At 43.6% G+C, this 18328-nt stretch overlaps 2 protein-coding genes across 4 annotated transcripts; one reads left to right on the top strand and one right to left on the bottom strand.

The window, feature by feature from the left end:
- Positions 1-186: 186 nt before the first annotated feature.
- Positions 187-2719, top strand: rpusd4 (RNA pseudouridine synthase D4). Its single transcript, XM_080495466.1, has 6 exons — positions 187-626; positions 1233-1440; positions 1525-1618; positions 1730-1880; positions 1987-2084; positions 2519-2719. Exons 1-6 carry the CDS (start codon positions 215-217, stop codon positions 2711-2713), a joined length of 1158 nt encoding a protein of 385 aa, XP_080351592.1. The 5' UTR covers positions 187-214; the 3' UTR covers positions 2714-2719.
- A 95-nt stretch (positions 2720-2814) lies between these two features.
- Positions 2815-10430, bottom strand: qrich1 (glutamine-rich 1). 3 transcript variants are annotated; one of them, XM_080495463.1, is made up of 12 exons: positions 10337-10430; positions 9060-9325; positions 8332-8406; positions 6962-7099; positions 6092-6883; positions 5745-5895; positions 5286-5440; positions 5093-5207; positions 4908-5016; positions 4655-4806; positions 4483-4570; positions 2815-3916 (listed from the first exon to the last, which is right to left on the bottom strand). In XM_080495463.1, the coding sequence occupies exons 2-12, from the start codon at positions 9312-9314 to the stop codon at positions 3727-3729; spliced, it is 2220 nt and encodes a 739-aa protein (XP_080351589.1). In that variant the 5' UTR covers positions 9315-9325; positions 10337-10430; the 3' UTR covers positions 2815-3726. The 3 variants fall into 3 exon arrangements, with proteins under 3 accessions (XP_080351589.1, XP_080351591.1, XP_080351590.1); XM_080495465.1 differs by having other exon boundaries at positions 4483-4567; XM_080495464.1 differs by lacking the exon at positions 10337-10430 and adding an exon at positions 9971-10266.
- Positions 10431-18328: the final 7898 nt, after the last annotated feature.

Below are 18328 nucleotides of genomic sequence, written 5' to 3'. Positions count from 1 at the left end.
AGAGTGCAATACACATTTCCCCAGCTGTGCATTTTGTCATTTTTATTTTTAAAGGGAACTCATTTCAGCTTTTGTATTCAGTTTAATGCGTTGAATTGTCAGGAGTGATGTGTGTCTACAATGTACACGCGTCTGTGCTTTTACCGTGAAAGGCGCGACCTGGAAGTTGTTCTGGAACATGTTTTTGCTCTGAGGGTCACCGCTCCACTGTTTCATGCCGAAATACTTCACCATGGACGGATGCAGGAGGTTCGCCGCTATGTGTGTCCGGAGCCCCGGGCTCACCACGCTCCTCTCTCCGGTCAAACCTCGGACATCCTTCCGCCGGAGTCACGACACTGCCGCGAGACGCGCTCCGGGCCCGGACACCGGCGACAAACCCCCGCTGAGAGCCATAGACCTGGCCCGGAAGGTCCAGCGGGAGAAGGAGAAGGAGAAGGCAAAGCCCCGGTCCACAGAAGCTCCGATGTCCGCGCAGCAGAGGATGCTGACGGAGCTGAAGCGGTTCAGTTCGCAGCTACAGAACGTCCATCCCAACGTGCTGGCCAAACACCTGCACAGGGGCCTGCTGTACCGGGACGAGCACCTGGTGGCCCTCAACAAACCCTACGGAGTTCCTCTCCGAGGTAAACCGGGCAGCTGCCTGGTGGCAGGAGGATCTGGTGGCGTATATTCGTGGATAATCAATTGTTTGGGGGATCTAAAGTTCCAGGTTGGGGAAGTATGACAGAAGTCCTGAAGTTCCTTGCATATCTTCCCCATTTACTAATATTGCAGCTGATGATTCATTTCACTGTGAACTGGCTTGTCCAGTGTTTTATGTAATAGCTATGAAAAGAAAACACAAAAACAACCATAAACAATTCAGTTCCAAGACTCCATTACATAGGTTACGTAGATTACATGATTAAGGATGAATCATGTTGACACAATGGAACTTCACCCACCCACATTTTCAGAGCTTGTGCTAGAGTTTAATGTCTACCTGTGGGCTGATTGAGAATGGTAATCACAATACACATTTTATTGGCTTTCAACATCAGTCTGTCTGAATTAAAGCAACTTCTGCTGTCCTGGATAATAACTGAGTGAACGAGCTGGTGTTGCTCAATTCTTTTTAAGTGTATATCACCATAATGACTATATTCAGGTCATTCGTATTCATTAAATATGAATTTTCATAACCGTGATTAAGCTGGGACCTCTGGACCTGAACATCTGTTGTCTCTCAGACGACTCCAGGCTCACGTCCATCTCCTCTGTGCTCCCCATCCTCTCTAAAATGATTGATGGGATGAAGATGAAGTCGGAGTCTCAGCTGTTTCCCTGTCTGGCTCTGGAGAAAGACTCCACGGGAGTGCTCCTGCTGGCCAGGAGTGAAGAAACGGTGGAGCACATACTCACCCTGAACAAGAGTAACCAAGTGCAGAGGAAATACTGGTGGGATGTGGAACTGTGACAAAGCGACTGAAATATAGCACATCCTTAGTGTTACACACAATTCTAATCTTCTTTCCTATTCAGGGTGGTCACAGTTGGGATTCCCGTGCCATCTGAGGGAGTGATTGACATTCCCATTATAGAGAAGGAGTTTCCTGGTCCTCAGCCACACTATAAGGTGTCATATTCTTTTTTTTTTGCTTCCCTATATATCATAAACGCTTTAACATTTTTAGGGATATTTACCACTGGGCTGCGCCATTGTTCACTGTCCCTTGTTTAATTCCAGATGGCTCTTAGTCCTCTATTCAGAGTGAACGACGCAGGTGACGGGGTCGTCAAGGTCCGCAGTCGCCAGCAAGCCCAGCCTGCTGTGACAAAGTACAGAGTCCTGGACAGCAGCAACGGCTGCAGCCTCGTGGAGCTCCAGCCTTTCACTGGTGAGACGGTCGTAAAAGAATAACGACCAAATCATTTATTTCTGAGCACTTTTTTTTTTGTTTTTGTTTTTTTTTTGAAACCCCATCTGCTTTGGGGTGTCCACAGGAGTGAAGCACCAGTTGAGGGTTCACATGGCTCTGGCTCTTGGATGCCCCATTCTCGGTGACCATAAATACTCCCACTGGGACAAACTGGCGCCTCAGGTGAAACATGTGAAGAGATTTGAATATTTGTGTTGCTGGAGGGCAAAAAAAAACCCCAACCTAAAACTAAGGCATCTGTGTTTATTGCAGTGCTTCTTGCATGCATGCACTCAGTTCATTACTGTCACACTTTGGGAAAATGTGACCGTGAACCGTTCAGCGTCCTGTACCGGGAGTTCAAATATCACTAATTTATCTTTGGCGTTTCTAGTGACGAGGGCAAATTTCTTTCTAATAACATCACGTTATTTCTATTTGTACCATTAACACAACTGGATTTGCTTTAAGTCCAGCGGGAGGTCGTCGTCGTTATTTTAACACGTCGGTGAAATGCTCAACACGTCTTATCTGGTTCACTACATTAAATGTACTGCAATTACTCTTGGTTCTAGTTACGAGTTCACAAACCTAAACAATAGATTTTTGTTCTGCAGAAATTACCGGAACGCGTGCTGGGAAAACTGGGACTGGAGCAGGCAAAGATACGACACGTCCCTCTTCATCTGCACGCACGGCAGCTGTCACTGCCGGGAGGCGGCCAGGCCGACGTCAGCGTGTCCTGCCCCCTGCCAAAATATTTCACACAAACGCTGAGTCGACTATATCTAACGCCTCCCGACAAAAAATAATAAAAAGTGATAAATAACGCCTTTTGACTCTTTGGAACTCATGAGTATCAAGAAAGAAGCAATAGCCATTTAAATTAAATGGAGATGTCAAACAAGTCTCATGTGCAAAAAAAAAAGAAGCTCCTTTTATCAGGACAGATGTGGAGGCAGGTGTTTGATAGTACAGAACTGTACAAAGTTGTTTTTTAATAAATGAAGCTGCAGAGCTATATTTCCCCAGAATAAATCTGTTTGTAAAATCCTTTAAAGGCTTCCAGCTAATCAATACACAATACTGCTTCAACGACGTCTCGATTTAAACCTCTTTAAGATGACTCTTGGTACAAGCATGCTTTTATATCGGCCTTTTTGTTTAATAACTACGACATACAAATACGTTGGCATAAGTCCTGGTTGGCCGATTTCATTACGAGCATGAACCTGAGAAAAATCGTTTCCAATCACTTCAGTATAGCACTTGACCTTGTGAATAGTTGTCGTACTCAATGATTCACAAATTCTGGTGTCATTTTTAAGAGGGGGTGGGGGGGGCAGGCACGTTTTCCATCTTTGAACATAAAGAGTTGAGAATACAGCCCATATAACAAAACAAAAAGAGCAATGGTCCCTGTACTTAAGACCGAGAACTTGGACAAAAGTAAAAAGCGGTTAACGTTTCGTGAGGTTATGAACAATTACATATCGTAATAAGACCGACTTCTACAGGGAAGTACCACCTCTGCTCGATCGCGACCCAGCAGTTGCAGAGCTCACGCCGCCGCACTCGGAACGGAAAGTTCAGAAATTAAAAGGCTCACAAATGTTCGTCATGAGAAACAACGGTCCGCCCCCAAATCAAATGGAAAAAGAAAAGTCTGTCAATCTGGAGCATGCAACTATGATACTCCTCAGAAGAAAATAGTTTTAGAAGTTGGTTTTTTTTTTTTTTCCATTTTATTTGATGGCTATTGAGGTTTATAGAGTCAGGATGGTAATGCATAGTCGAATCCAGTCGGGCCCCCCCCCCCCTCATCTTAGCTCAGGTGCTCCTGGCTGCTGCCGATGAGCTCCTGGATCTCTCGGACCACGATGATGCGGGCCAGCATGTGTTCCACTTGCTGGTTTGAGAGAGGCTGAGAGGAGTACCACATCGGGCTGTTGGGTGCGACGACTGGCTCCGGAGTCATGTAGTACGCATCGTTACGGCCTTTGACACTTTGAGGACTGAAAAAAAAAAAAAGATACAGTATCAAATTGGAAGTTTCTCTACTTCAACCAAATTTCAAATCTCCCTAACTTCCTGTGAGCAGTGCACGTAAACGGCTCGCGCCACCTGATTGAATCAGACAGTCTTTCAACCGTACTCCTCACAAGTCCAATGGTCTCTCTACTTTATTCTGTAGGACATCTGTGGTTTTTCCAAAACTTAATCCAAGCTTTGAATCATCGGACTGAAGTGTTGGACAATACAAGATCTTGTTGGATTGTGCTCACATGGAGCTTTTGTCATTGCCTAATGCAGCTTTAACTTGAGTTTGTGGGTTTACGTGGCAAAGACTACGTTGTGTGCGAATTTGATTCAGATTTTAATGAATTTGTGAGACGATGCTTTAAACCATGTTTGTAAATTATGTTGCTAAAGCTTTGTCAATGAGGGCAAAACGCCAATTCAAATATTGCCGTTAATGGAAAATGAGTCAATATGACATTGCAAAATGAAGTGCAATGTTTGCTAAAATAATAACACTGCATATCCATGTGATGTGATTAAGAGATGAAGTGTCTCTCACCATTTGAAGAGGTAAAAGTCGTAAAGTTTAATGGGACATCGAAGGGGATTGTCAGGATCCTCGATCTGTTCCTCATACACGTCATCTGCTTCTTGAAAACATTTAACGACACATCAAGAACAACCTCTGACCGCTAACAAGATTTCAGTGTCAAAGGAGCTTTACAAGTCACCTTTTTGTAGGGCACTGGGTGGAGCGGTTCCTTTGAGAAGGCGAATACTGGTTGCTTTGTCCTTGGTGTTGGTTGGGTTCTTCCTTGTGTGTCTTAAAACCTTGGAGAAGGCTACTTTCAGGTGCTGTTCGGGCGTTATCAGGTGGAAATGCCTGCAAAATCATTTCAAACGGTTTAAAGATTTGCATCGAACGTACGAGAAAAAAAAAAAAAAAGACCCAGATAATTTTCACGCAGATTGGCAGTTCCTCACTTAGTGTTGAAATACATGAGAGTCGTGAGCAGTGTGGCCGGTGAATGTGCACCGAGCTGTTTACACTCCCACAGCATCTCCTCTGTCACGTGACTTGGAATGATATAACCTGACAAGGAAGTATACACAATTACGCACACGTTTACGACTTTTCTACAATATGCACAGTTGTGGCTCTCGCTTACCTAACGGGTGGACACTGGGTCTCCAGTCATATAGGATTTTGTGTAAACTCTCACAGAAGCGCGTGTAGTACGGGTCGGCGAAGACGTCGTCCACTCGGCCGTTTTCCGACAGATACTGGAAAAAAGACGACAGCGTTCAACGAGTCGGGCTTTGCGTTTGGACTTTCTATGGTTTGTGCGCGGAGAGCCTCACCTTCTGTATGCACAAGAAAACATAATATAGAACATCGGGTGCAAACTGCTCCTCCTCGGACCCTCGCGCTTCCTGGGTCATCAGAGAAAGACCCAAACTTAGCTCGGCCACTGCACTCGACACCAAGTCCTCCTGAAAACGCAGCGGCTGACGGCCTGAGCACAGAAAGAAGAGCAAAGTCTTGTAACGGTTCACGTTTTGTGTGCTTGCTCCTCATTTTGGATCAGTGCTATACAGAGGAGATTTCAAGTCATGGGGGGGAAATCACTGCAAACTGTTGCGCTCCACATGCTTTTCTCACTTGCACTGCGGTTAATTTTCCATTGCTCAACTTCATGTCGTCACTTGTTATTAGTAACAGCTGTTGGAAGCCGGCCCAATATTCCATAGTTGAGGAAACCAGATGGTTCCAGGTTTTTCAGTAAGAGATCAGCACATGAACGTTGGTGTTTTACTCACGGCCGATGGGGGCAAACGTTTTTTCTCGTTTGCTCAGTTCTTCATTTTTTCGCTTCGCCCAAAGGCGCCACACCTCCAAACCCTCCTCGGGCTTCAGAGAGACGGGAACCAGGATTTCTGTTGGCGGCTGAGCCTCCGCCTCCATTTGACCCTTATTCAAAATAATACAAACATTTGATGCAATTTATAAGACTTTCTGTAATGTTTCATAATTTCTTGATCATAAACACATTTGCAGGAATAGTTTAGAAATAATTCCTGTACGTTTAGCTCTGACACAAGCAACAGCACGAGTTCATATCCAGTCAAGTTGTTCTCTGTCCAAGTAGAAAGAAATTGCTTCAAACCTGCAGATGGAGCTGCTGCTCTTGTCCCTCTTCACCTTGAATCTGCTGTTGACTTGGATCCCATATGTGCACGGACTGGGTAGTGTTGTAGGTCCCGTCCACAGTCTGCACCGCCACAGGGATGTGAATGTTCCCGTTCATGAACTGTGCTGGGAACAAGGTCTGCACTATCTCTTCCTGCGTTGCAGCCGAGGCCGACTGCAGGTCTATGGTCTTTGATGAGGAGGTGGGGGACATTGTGTCCTTTCCATTGGTGGTAGTGACTTGCACCGTGCTGTACGTCTCCTGTGGTATTGCGATATGAGTGACGCCCTGCTGCTGCGGAGTGGAGTACACGGGGATGGTCCAGGTCTCCCCGGTGGGACCTGTGATTGTTCCTGTGGTGCTGTACAGCTGAGCGCTGTCAACAGTGAGCAGATCTGGTCGCAGGGACACGTAGCTCTGCTGCTGCCCTTGAGGGATGGTGAGAACTGTGGCCACCTGCTGCCCCTGTGGGACCGCATAGGAGACGGCCAGGGGAACGTCCACCTTGCGCTTCTTGGCTGGTTGGAGAACGGTTGCAGAACCGGGCCTCCTCTCGGCCTCCCTGGGCAACTCCTGAGACATGGCCTCTATGGTCTGGATCTGGATCTGCTGTCCACCCGGCAGTTGGATCTGCTGGCCGGGCTGGAGCTGAATTTGCTGACCTCCTGGGAGCTGAATATGCTGGGTTCCCTGCAATTGGATTTGTTGGCCACTTGACAGCTGGATTTGTTGTCCTCCGGCTACAGCAGCCACCAGCTGGGCCTGGATCTATCAAGCACAGTCAGCACAGTCAGAATACGGCAATAATGAGTCACACTGATCCATTTGATGAACTCAATCCTCTACCTGCTGTTGCTGCTCCTCGGTGAGCTCACCCTGCTGGACAAGCTGGGCCGTTGAGATTCCCTGCAGGTCCTGCTGAGAGGGGGAGGCCACCTGAAGAACCTGGCCAATTGTTTGGCCCTGCTGCTCCTGGATCTGAACCTGGCAGGGAAGAGGTGCGGCAAATTAACAGCCCATCAGCAGGAAATACTTGCAAATCTGTAGCAAGTTAATTTTTTTTCTGCCAGGGGTTCTGCCACAACACTCAACCAAGCAGGCCAGGAAGTCCTATTGCTTCAAATTCTTGAATCGAGAGGAGGTCCTTCAAAACTACTTGATTAAGTACTTGTGTAAGATTAATGTATGAAACAAAACATAAGGTATAGAGTATACATTAAATAAAACATATAAATCATTAACTAACAAGCTCCAAAAGACACCACTGCCTCAGGCATAGAGAGATTAATATCAAAATAGTATAAATTAATCCTAAAAAAAAATGAAAGTGGCAAGTTATTGGAAGAACAGGTTAAGGAGAATCACCCTCAGATGTTAAGTTCTAACTTCATCTTTTACACAATACATTTTTTTTTTTTTATTAATGCAAGAATGTTTCATCCTCGTTCGACAAGTGAATTTAATTTCAGGTCGGACTTCTCTGTTTTTAAAGAAACAACATGTGAAATATATTGAAAAAGTATTATTCATTCTAAACAATGTATTCACACAATAAAATTGAGATGCTGCAATCATTAAAAACAAATACCAGTGAGTCTTTCAAGCCAGTTTATATAGGATTGAAGCTTTCCAATGTTTGTCCAAGAAGCAGCTTTTTCTCCACAGAAGCAAAATTATTGTGGTAGAAGCATATTTTTTGTATTCACGGCAGTGATTCACAGTTAAGTAGTTTTTATATTAGGCTGAAGGCTTCTAATCCTTTAAAGGCAACTGTTGCCTTAAAGACATATGTGCAGAAGTTAAGATAAGGTTCACTGACCCCGTTTAATGTGAAATTGGTGACACAAGCAGGAAGTCACGATATTACAGCTGAGTCAATGATGGATCGGCTTAATAGAATATGTCATGGACCCGTCAGTAAATCCACATGAAAAAGGCATAGTTCAGCTTTCAAAATAACAAAACTGTAAACAAAAACGTGGCAGATTTCAAATGGGAAGAAATCAATCTTTCCCCACATCTTTCCTCAAACAACCAAACACGCGACATCTGACGACATTAAATCAAACAAGTGTTTTAACACGCCACACTGCATTCTCATTTGCTTTCCCCCTTGACAGAGAATAATGATTGTGCTTCTGGACTCATGACAGTGCCATTCATCATGTGGAATTTAAACATACGATGTGGAATTGATATCAATGTAAAAAACTAACCTGCACTTGGAGCTGCTCTTCAGAGCCTTGATGCACAGTCAGTTGGGGTGGAATCTCTGTTGATGTCACCTGAACCTGTCATAAAACACGTATGTGTATGAGGTGCAGAAAATTACACAACACCACACAGTGATGAATACATGACCGCATTCAGAGCAGGCGATACAATTCAGGTGATCGCATTTTAAATATATAGTACTTGAGCACAGGGAAGTCAAGCTGCAAAAACTCAAGAGGCAAAACTGTGATCCAATCACTCAGACCAGAGCAAAACATGGTTGAGACACTTTCTGATCATGCTAAACAGCAGCGTAACTACAATTACATTGTTGAACCTCATAATAGTAATTTTAACCAACTTTCCAAGCTGTATAACGGAGCACAAAGCTACAACATTTTCTTAATCACTGGACAGTCTTTTAAAAAAACAAAAAGCGTATGTGTAGATCTGACATCAATCCTCCTTGGTGAAAGCTCAATCACAAGATAAATTATCTGAAAATTAAGTCACTATGACCAAATAAGTGCATGAGCAGCTCAGCAGCAAAAGTAAAAATGTTCTTTTGTATCTGAAGGAACGTTTTGGAAGTACTTCCGGTTCTGTTATGGATATAATGTGTGTAAAACTGAAAATAAAATGTCAGGTTAACATCTGGCTTGAATGCACTGTACAGAACATCTGGACACCAGAGGTAAATGGAAACGGTTGGTTGAAGTAGCAGCCTTACTGGGCAGGCGAGCTCCAGGAGAGACCCGGCCACCTCAGTGCTGTCGGTGTAGATACAGTTGGCACCCTGCTGCTGGTACACCATGGCTGTGGTTGTGGTGGCCACTGCCCCTCCCTGCTGGCTGAACTCCTGCAGCACCTCAGGGCCCTTGGCGAGGGACTCTAGGAACTCTTTCATCCTGTGTTGAGGCACTGTGCGGGCCTTCTGCCGCACATACTCATCGAAGGAGACCACCCCACTCTCCTGCTCATTCATCTTCACTGGACCTGGGGAGAGGACGATCATATTTATGTTTACATGCCAGATAAACACAAAACTGCATGCTTTTATAGAACATTGTACTAAAGGCACAATAACTGAGGAAGACTAATGAAGAAGGGGCAGCGATTGTTCTCATCTAAAGATATAAAAACAAGAAGATAGCAGAATAAAGTGACTTATTAAGCTGCATGTTATGTAGGGAACGTAAATTGAATTTGTATTGTGCTGCGCCAATTTTTCTAGCGATAGTGTAACCACACAACAGATCAATTAGCGTTAATGTACATTAAAGTTTAGCATGATCGCATGCTTATAAAAGCAGCCAGAGCTTTAGCCACTGAATGTATCCGCAGTGAACAATAATAGTGTCTACATTACAGCTAGTCGTTAGCATTGTAGCATCTCATCGTTAGCAGTATAGTCACAGCCCATGTGGACATTTAGCTCGCGAATAACTGCTGGTTCGATGATTTTGCGTGGTATAAAACTAACAAGGTGAACTATACAACAAATATACACGGTGTAGGTAAAGGTGGAAGTCGGCAAACGCAAAAGGCAATGCTCCATTCATTGCGTTAGCGTGAGGCTAGCTAGCCGCTGTGCTAGCGTTAGCGCGGCTAGCCGTTGGGCTTCGGATCCCGGCATGCTACCTTAAATAAAACGAAATCCTCTCCTTTCCGCCAAGGCACTGTGTTTAAAACGAAAAAAGCCGATAAACGTCTTACAGCTACCACCAGCGTGCCGGTTCGCTCCTCTACATAGCGCAGGGAGCGGCACACCAGTCCCGCAAACAAAGCTGTGGTTACACCGCCAAAGAAACGCAGCGGCGGCACGGAGGCGAAGTCTCCGTTCGTCTGCTGGCTCCAGGCAGCGGGCACCGCCAAGCGAGGCAGCCCGCTGGAAAACTACTTCCACACCTCCAGCAAACACTTGGAAAAACTTCTAGGTTCCCTGCCAAATATCCCCCAAGGTAGTTTGCGCTCTGCCACCCGCACGACCCAGCCGAGTAACTCAACTGTGTTTATCCAGCTGAATGGAAAAGGACGGAAGTAAAGGCCCCGAAAAGGAGGCGACTCCTCTCCACACTGATCTTCAGCCAGTAGCCTGTTCCCAGTGTGGCAGCTCCCGTCAATAGTTCCAGGGACCCCAGAATCTCCAGCAACACCAGTATCTCCAGCAACCCCAGTATCTCCAATAACCACAGTATCTCCAGCAACACCAGCGTCCCCAGGATCTCCACACGTTACCGGGGACCCCAGAATCGCCAGGAACCCCCAACAGCTCCAGAAATCCTAGAAGCCTCCAAATATCACAGCGGCTCCCATCACCAGCTCCACGAACCCCAATAATCACAAACAAGCCCAGTAACAACCCATTACCAGGGAAGTCAGAATTTCCAGAAACCCCAACATCTCCATCAATCAGCTGCTTCAGCAACTCCCATCAGCAGAGACCTGAGAAGTTCCAGCAACCTGGACTATACAAAGTTTTGTAGCACCCAAACATAAAACAGCTTTCTTTCTTTCTTTCTTTCTTTCTTTCTTTCTTTCTTTCTTTCTTTCTTTCTTTCTTTCTTTCTTTCTTTCTTAGACTGAAAATGATAGATAGATAGATAGACAGACAGACAGATAGATAGATAGATAGAGAGAGAGAGAGAGAGAGAACATATCAAAATTAGTTTAGACAAAAGCACAAAAGAGTGTTTTTATTAGTGTTTTTAAATTGTAGTTTTAAAAATAGGTATTGGGATAGATTGTAGCTTGATATTTTTCTATTTTTTGGAGTGAAAGATTGTCCTGCCCCCCCCGTTTTTTTCTGTCTTTTACAACATGTGTAAAATAATGTGACCAATATAACATTTTCAATAGGCCTTCTTGGAATCATTTGACCACCAAATATAATCACAGGAACTGATGTTGCGGTACAATGTTAGGCAGGACTTGCCTGGCGAAGCCTGATAAACATTTGTATGCGTGTACCTTTAACAAAATCTATCTTGCCCAGTCTGCCTTAAAGAGCCACGCATGTGCTGTTGAGGGCCTCCCCCTGTTCTCTCCACAACAAACGGCCTCTTGCCCTTCTTAAGGTGGACCACGATAGATATGCTGTGCGAATGGGCAGGCTCCTCTGTACACTGGATAGTAGAGAGTTAATTCCCACACTGCAAACTATCAGTGGATCTGCAGGAGCTCTTTAATGATGGAGACAGTCAAACATTGTATATATATATTTTTTTTCTTCATTAACATTCACCACTTACCTACAGTGACATGGTTTGATCTCACTGTGCACATAACATTTTCTCCAAATGTGGGAAAATTAATCAACTTTTGCAAAAAAGAAAAAATAGACATACATATATATCGGTGAGCCATTTAGTTGGCATCACTGCTTACTTCTGCTGTGCCGGCTTGCCTTCACATTACTTCTTCATGTGACTTCGTGCCACAGTAAGAATCTTAATGTAATCCTTTTAGTTTGGGGATTTACTGTAAAACAACTGTTGTAGCGGGAGTGTGAAGCTTGCAAGCTTTTATTAATTAACAATTATTTGCAAAATGTGCATTCTTGTTTGGTTGTGAAATCTTAAAATGGAGATAGTAACCATTAGAATAATGTACCTTTTTTTTTTTCTTTCTTTGATATTTGAAGCTTGTATTTAGGTGTTGACCTTCCCTGCTGCTCTGCAGGTGAGATCTCGATGGAGGGCTGCCAAGTAACCAGCCGGTGCAGTAATGGGAAAAGACATCAGCTTTAAAGTCAAATGGGTGTGGGCAATCCTGTGAAGCCATCACGTTCAGCTCTCACCGTGATTCTCTGGCACATTAGGAATCAGACGATGCACAAACTTATGCTGCAGCTTGAGATGGTGTGCTCCTCATGATGCGATAAAAAGAAGCAGATCACAAGGAACAACAGGTAACTCAGCTATTATTTGTTAATGATTTACTTTCCAAACATATAATGTACTATACATTTTAGTTTCAGACTGGATGACTGTTAACTAATTTTTTGTATGTGTTGTTTCTTAACCTCTGTAGTTTTTGTTGTGAGCAGCTATCAAGTGTGAAAATGTATCACCAGAAAACAGAGTAAATATCTGTATCATACCAAAAACAACCCTATGATAGCCTATATAGTATTGAAATATTTTATATTGTGAGTCCAATTGCCATTTATGATTGACTTTTTTGCTTTACCAAGTTTGTACATATGAATACATATATCAGATTTGCATATACTTGAAAGAGACAGCTTCACAACAAGTATGATTCAAAAGGCACAAACTGATCTAACGAGCTCATGCTGCTATGTTTTTGCCAAAATGCATCATATTTATGCTGAGACAAACCTCACACATATATTGTGAAACGTGCAAACCCTTTGGATTATACAAAAGAATTATTGTCTTTTATAGGGCTTTAACACAAGATCAATTATGTGGGAATCTGTGACCGCGAACTTGTGCTTAAGCCAACTTATTAACATTTTCATACCTGGCCCAATTTGACCACTGAAGCAGTGCCAGAGTGCTTTACACTCTTTGTGACATGCATTTGTTTCACACAAACAATAATAGATTTCAAGCTGCCATGCTAAATGCTCCCCCCTTGGATTTAAACACGTAATCACCCACAGCTGGGGATCAAACTCTCAGCCTTGGGACTGAAAGACAACCCCTCTTTCACATGGCTTTCACAGACAGGGCATTTAGAGGGCATCTTTCAGTACATGAAAATAATGAAAATAAATGAATATTTCTTGACCTTTAAAATGAATAGCATACTGTAGTTCAAAATACTTTTTCACGTATCACATTAACTCTTTCGTTGTTATTTCTCCACAGCTCTTGGGATTTCCGAACAGTCAAAAATGGAGTCTTCCCTTTTTCTCCTTGTTACCCTCTCTGTTTCTCTTTCTGCATTTGGAAGTCTTGTTCAGACTTCTGATTTATTGAGCTACTCTGGTTCAGACCAAACGAGTAGAAGCATGAGCAGAGACACCGTTGGGTTTGACAGGTCATTCGGAGAAGAACTGCTTCTATCAGAGAGCTCTGTGGAGGGCAGCGGACACAACGCCGGCGGTAAATCTTCACAGCCACTCATCTATAAGACTGTCAGTCCTAAGGAGCCTGAGCGACTGAGCAATGAAAACCACTCTGGGTCTGGAATAACATTAACTACAAGGCCGGCACTTACCTCACACCACTCTGGGCCTCATGGCCAAGAAGATGACAGAGCTAATACTTCAATTACAGGACACACCCACTCTGATATACCCATAACCTCAGAAGAAGCCGTTTTGGAAAGCAGCCACATCACTACGAAGAAAAATCTGAACGTAGCGAATAATGGCTTCCCAACTGGTAAGTAACTTGTAATATATGATGTAAACCATGCAGTGCATCCATGTTTTGCTTCATATGTGCATACAGAGAATAGGCAACAAAGAGACAGACAACCGCACACAGCCACGCCTACAGACAATATATATCGCTTTCAAATAACCTCAGCCTTTGGACTTGGATAGGAAAACCTGAGTAAAAACTAGGAGAACAGGCAAACTCCACACAACATACCACAGCCCAGAGACCCAGAACAGTCTTGCAATGAGGCAGGAGCATGAACCGCCGCATCACAGTGCAGTTCAAACACTGCAATAAATCAATCAAAACATTACTTATATGAAATCTCCTATCTTCTCAAATAAGAAAAACAATTAAAACACAGATTTGAACACCGTCTTAGATCATTAAAGTGCAAGAATGTGAATAATTGTGATGGTTCAAATCCAAGAGACGTATATATAAGACTTCCCAAGCCAATGATGATGTTTGTATGTAATGACCAGGATGGGGAAAATATACTTAAACTCCTTCATTCAGAATATGACCATTTTTTTCCCTTTGTGTTTTTCAGGTGGCAACAAGCCTCAACACCCCAGACAAATCAACGTGTTTACTTCCACAACAAACTTAAACCCCTCAGGGCCTGGTGGTCCTTGTATTCTTGGTATTAGACATTGTGCTGTTCTTCAGAATCTAAATGGCACAAGTCTACTCTGGGATGACATGAAGCGCACACTTACATTTGCCTGGGAACTGCACGTCTTCGGATCTGCCAGCCTCTTCACACTGATGTCAGTCTTGGCTGTGCTGGGATTGGCTGGCGCATGCACTCTGCCTCTTCCTCCTCCTCTTTGTGATGCCCTGACTTTGGCAAATAGTTTCCTGATTTTGGGTGGTTCATTGCGTACAGTTCTTCTTCTCGTCGATCCGTATGGCACCTGTCAGATCTTGTCTCATGCTTTTCTGGCAGCATTACACAATGTTCCTCTGACGCTTTTTCTGTGGACTCAGGTGGTCTTAGCTCTGGTCACACTCAAAGGTTTCAAATTATTACTTTTCCCCAAAAAACTCCAGCATCCATGGGTGATTGGAGGGCTTGCAATATCCCACAGCACCATATTATTTGTCGCAGATTTGTACTCTTCAACCTTATCTCCCGCTCTCCCTCTTTTGCTACAAAGCCTCTCTATCTTTTGGGGTGTCCCCCTCTGCATGGGAATCTTCACTCAGTCTCTTTCACATCTACGTCCCTTCCTTAGATCGTCTGTTCCACAGTGGGTTCCTTCACAGAGGACTGAGAAACAAGGAAAGCGAGTAACAGCAGTGTGTGCCTTCCTGGGGTTGCTGTGTTGCAGTCTCCAGATGTACAGTCTCTTCTGGCTTTATGGGCTACTGGGCAACTGGAAACGCTTCGGCTGGGGCTGGTGGCTCACTCAGTTTTGGGCCAGAATCCTAGAGGTGGCCTGGGGATTCTCACTCCTTGTCCTCAGTTCTTGGATCTTCTGGACACCGTACAAGGGTTATTCACGGGGAGATCATGGACAAGGCCGAAGTGAGACATCTAAAAGAGTGGAGGAGCAATGCTTGTGGCGTAGAGTCTTGGCCAGCATGTGGAAAGGTCCACTAAAAAAATCTGAGAAATCCTGGGAAGAGCTGATGCCAAATAACTGGTCAAAGTACAACCTGTCCAAGGCTGGCATCAGCAACAGTATGATATGCCCATATGATCATCAGTCATCTACCATTATGCAAGAATTCAAGTCTGATCTTTTAAGCAGTGGCACCTCTGACTCGCAGGCAGCACTCCTGTGGCAAAAAGTCGGTGAGCGTGAATGTGTTCTTTCACTGATAGAATTTGACATGCGGCCCCCATCTCCTATTAACCTAAGGCAAAGCATTGACCATGCACTTGTAACAGGAGGTCTGTTCACACCGCCACCTCCCCCATGGACTCAGGGCACGGACACCATTGATAGAAAAGGTGGTCCATCAGTGATTCCTCCAGCTTATGTAGGCTACAGGTGGATGCTGGACTCAGAGTCTATCTCTCCATCTCCGGATCATTTCCAGGCCAAAGACCCAGTGCAGTCACCAAGTATCACAACTGATTATAATTGCAGCATTGGCCATCCATACCAGGGTGTAAAACTCTCACCAGCAGCACATCAGTATGACTGGTCTGGCGATGATGTCACTGACCTGTAACCTGTCCTCACGACAGGACTGACCACACTAGCTAGTAGTGTCCCACTACTTCATCGTCATGGCTTCATCAAAATAAATATTGATACATTCTGTCAATATGACAATGTAAATAGTTTGTCAAATATTCAGGTCAAAACACTCATTATCGGTATCAAACAAATATATAAAATGTGATATTGTGTATGGTCCAGGGTAGATCATTTGAATTTAATCAGGTTTTCTGCTATCATTCCTTATCTTTGGTATAACATGTAAAGTGCATATAAATTGGAGGCATTTGTTGTAAAAGTATGTATTCATTTTCGTTTTTGATTTAAAGTTTTTATGATGGCAAAGTTTTATAAATTGAAAATGAACATTGTTTACTTTATGGTACCATTATTTGTGTATATATGTCAATAACGTTTCAGTACAAACAGAATATTTCAAACATTTTTAATGTTAGTCAAAACACATTTATCTGCATCAATTAGAGCCCTATCGAAGCTCAGGGTGTTTTTAATGTGTTCTTTGTAAATAAAGCGACTTTGTATGAATCTTACTTAACTATGACACACTTTCATCCTTTCATTATGAATCACAGATAGATTAAGGTTAATTTAAATTCGGCCTTGGTTTGGCTTTGGTTTTAAACACGTCTGGTTATTTTCTAATTAAGATTTTGAGTCTCTCACTGCTTACTCTGTATCCCACACAACCCCACAGACACCAATAATAAACATTACTAAATGTGAATAATATATACTTGTAAACTTACAATATATATGTATCTATATAGTGATATAATATATAGATACAAAAATGTATAATCAGGCTGCACAATGATGCAATGGTTAGCTCCCTTGCCTCATAGCAAGAAAGCTGTAAGTTGACCCAAGATTGTGTGACTGTAAGTCTCTGAGAGCGCTAACCACTGCTCTACTGTGTAGCCACAAGGATATTCATACTACATGTAAATAAACAATATCATGTGACAATAAAACATAGTCTTCCTGGGGTCCGTTTCACGAAGCAGGTTTAAGAAGCCATGGGCTTAACACCGAGCTCTGAATTGAGTTACACTGAGACAGAAAACGCGGAGTTTTCGGTTTCACGACGCCGGATTTTGATCAGTTTGATGAACTCGGAGTAGTTTCACCTGGAGTCAAGCGCGTGCACCACGACTCTAAAAAGACTGCATCAATGGAGCCCCGATTCAACGAGTCACCATGACAACTGAGACGCGGAGGGCGGAGTTTTTGACGCCAGTGGAGCAGGAAGTATTGATCCCATCATATGGCGAATATGAACATATTAAAAAAAAAAATGCAACAGCGCAGCGGCTGCTAAAGAGAGGGAGGCGGCGTGGAAGAAGATTGCTGCTCAAGTGAATGCGTAAGTAAACGTCTTTGTCATCGCAACATTATTGCAAGGGAATACTGCTTGATGGTAGCTTATTGATTTATTTCTTTTGGGTGCAATTCCGCGGGGGACAAGCGCTCTTGGCAGCAGCTGAAAGTGAAATATAAAAACATTGTCCAATCGGGTAAGACCGCTGCCAATTTAATTGTTAATCAATACATTTCTTAACGTAATTTCGATCATGTGTGACATTGTACAGTAAATATCAAGTGGCCATTTGACTGTGCAGGTGTTTTATTCCCAACATAATGCTGTTTTCAAACACATAAATGTCTTCTCACCCATATCATGTGCTGTCAAATAATTAAGGCTAAACTAAGACAGACTTTACTCAGCCAACAGAAAGAAGGCAGATGCCTGTAAAACGGGTGCTGGCCCAGCACCTCCACCTTTAACAGAGGCAGAGGAGCCCTAAGCCAGAATGTTGGGAGGCCAGTGGCTGAGGGAATCCCTGGAGGAGCTCCTCTTCAGAGCTCACCCCTCAAGATACCACTTCCTTCATAATATATAATATGCCGAGGCCTATATATCTCTTTAAGCCTCCTTTTGTTCATCTTTATTTCCCCATCATGTCTTTTTTTTGTCACTCAACAGATTGGGATGGTGCTCTCTGCCTGCTGGACCCCCTCATGCCACAACAGTCCTTGTAAGTAGGCAACACTCCAAAGATCTTGCAAAATGGTAGTTTAAATATACTGAAACATATTCATCTAGGATGAAGAGTACAGGAAACCCTGTCTGCTGCCTTTACAGAGGAGGATCCACAAAGGCCTGTAGAGGTATGATAGTTCTCATCCCGTTTACATTTCTGAAACATTGTGGTGGAATAAAGAGTGATATTTTGTCTACACTGAAGTATTGACACATTATCATCCTTTTTAACAGGGCATGGCTGGGCAGCAGCAGGAGGGTCCCTCAACATCCACTGCAGGGACTGACAGTGAGACAGATGTTCAGTAAACACCAGAGGTTCATTCTGTGGAATTCATGTCCAACTGTAATAATTGCATGTCCTCCTTATGTCTTCCCAGTTATCTGTAAAACAGATCTATAG

The sequence above is a fragment of the Blennius ocellaris genome (genome assembly GCF_963422515.1).
Source record: "Blennius ocellaris genome assembly, chromosome: 4".
NCBI lineage: Eukaryota > Metazoa > Chordata > Actinopteri > Blenniiformes > Blenniidae > Blennius > Blennius ocellaris.
This window is presented reverse-complemented; position numbering and strand designations above follow the sequence as displayed.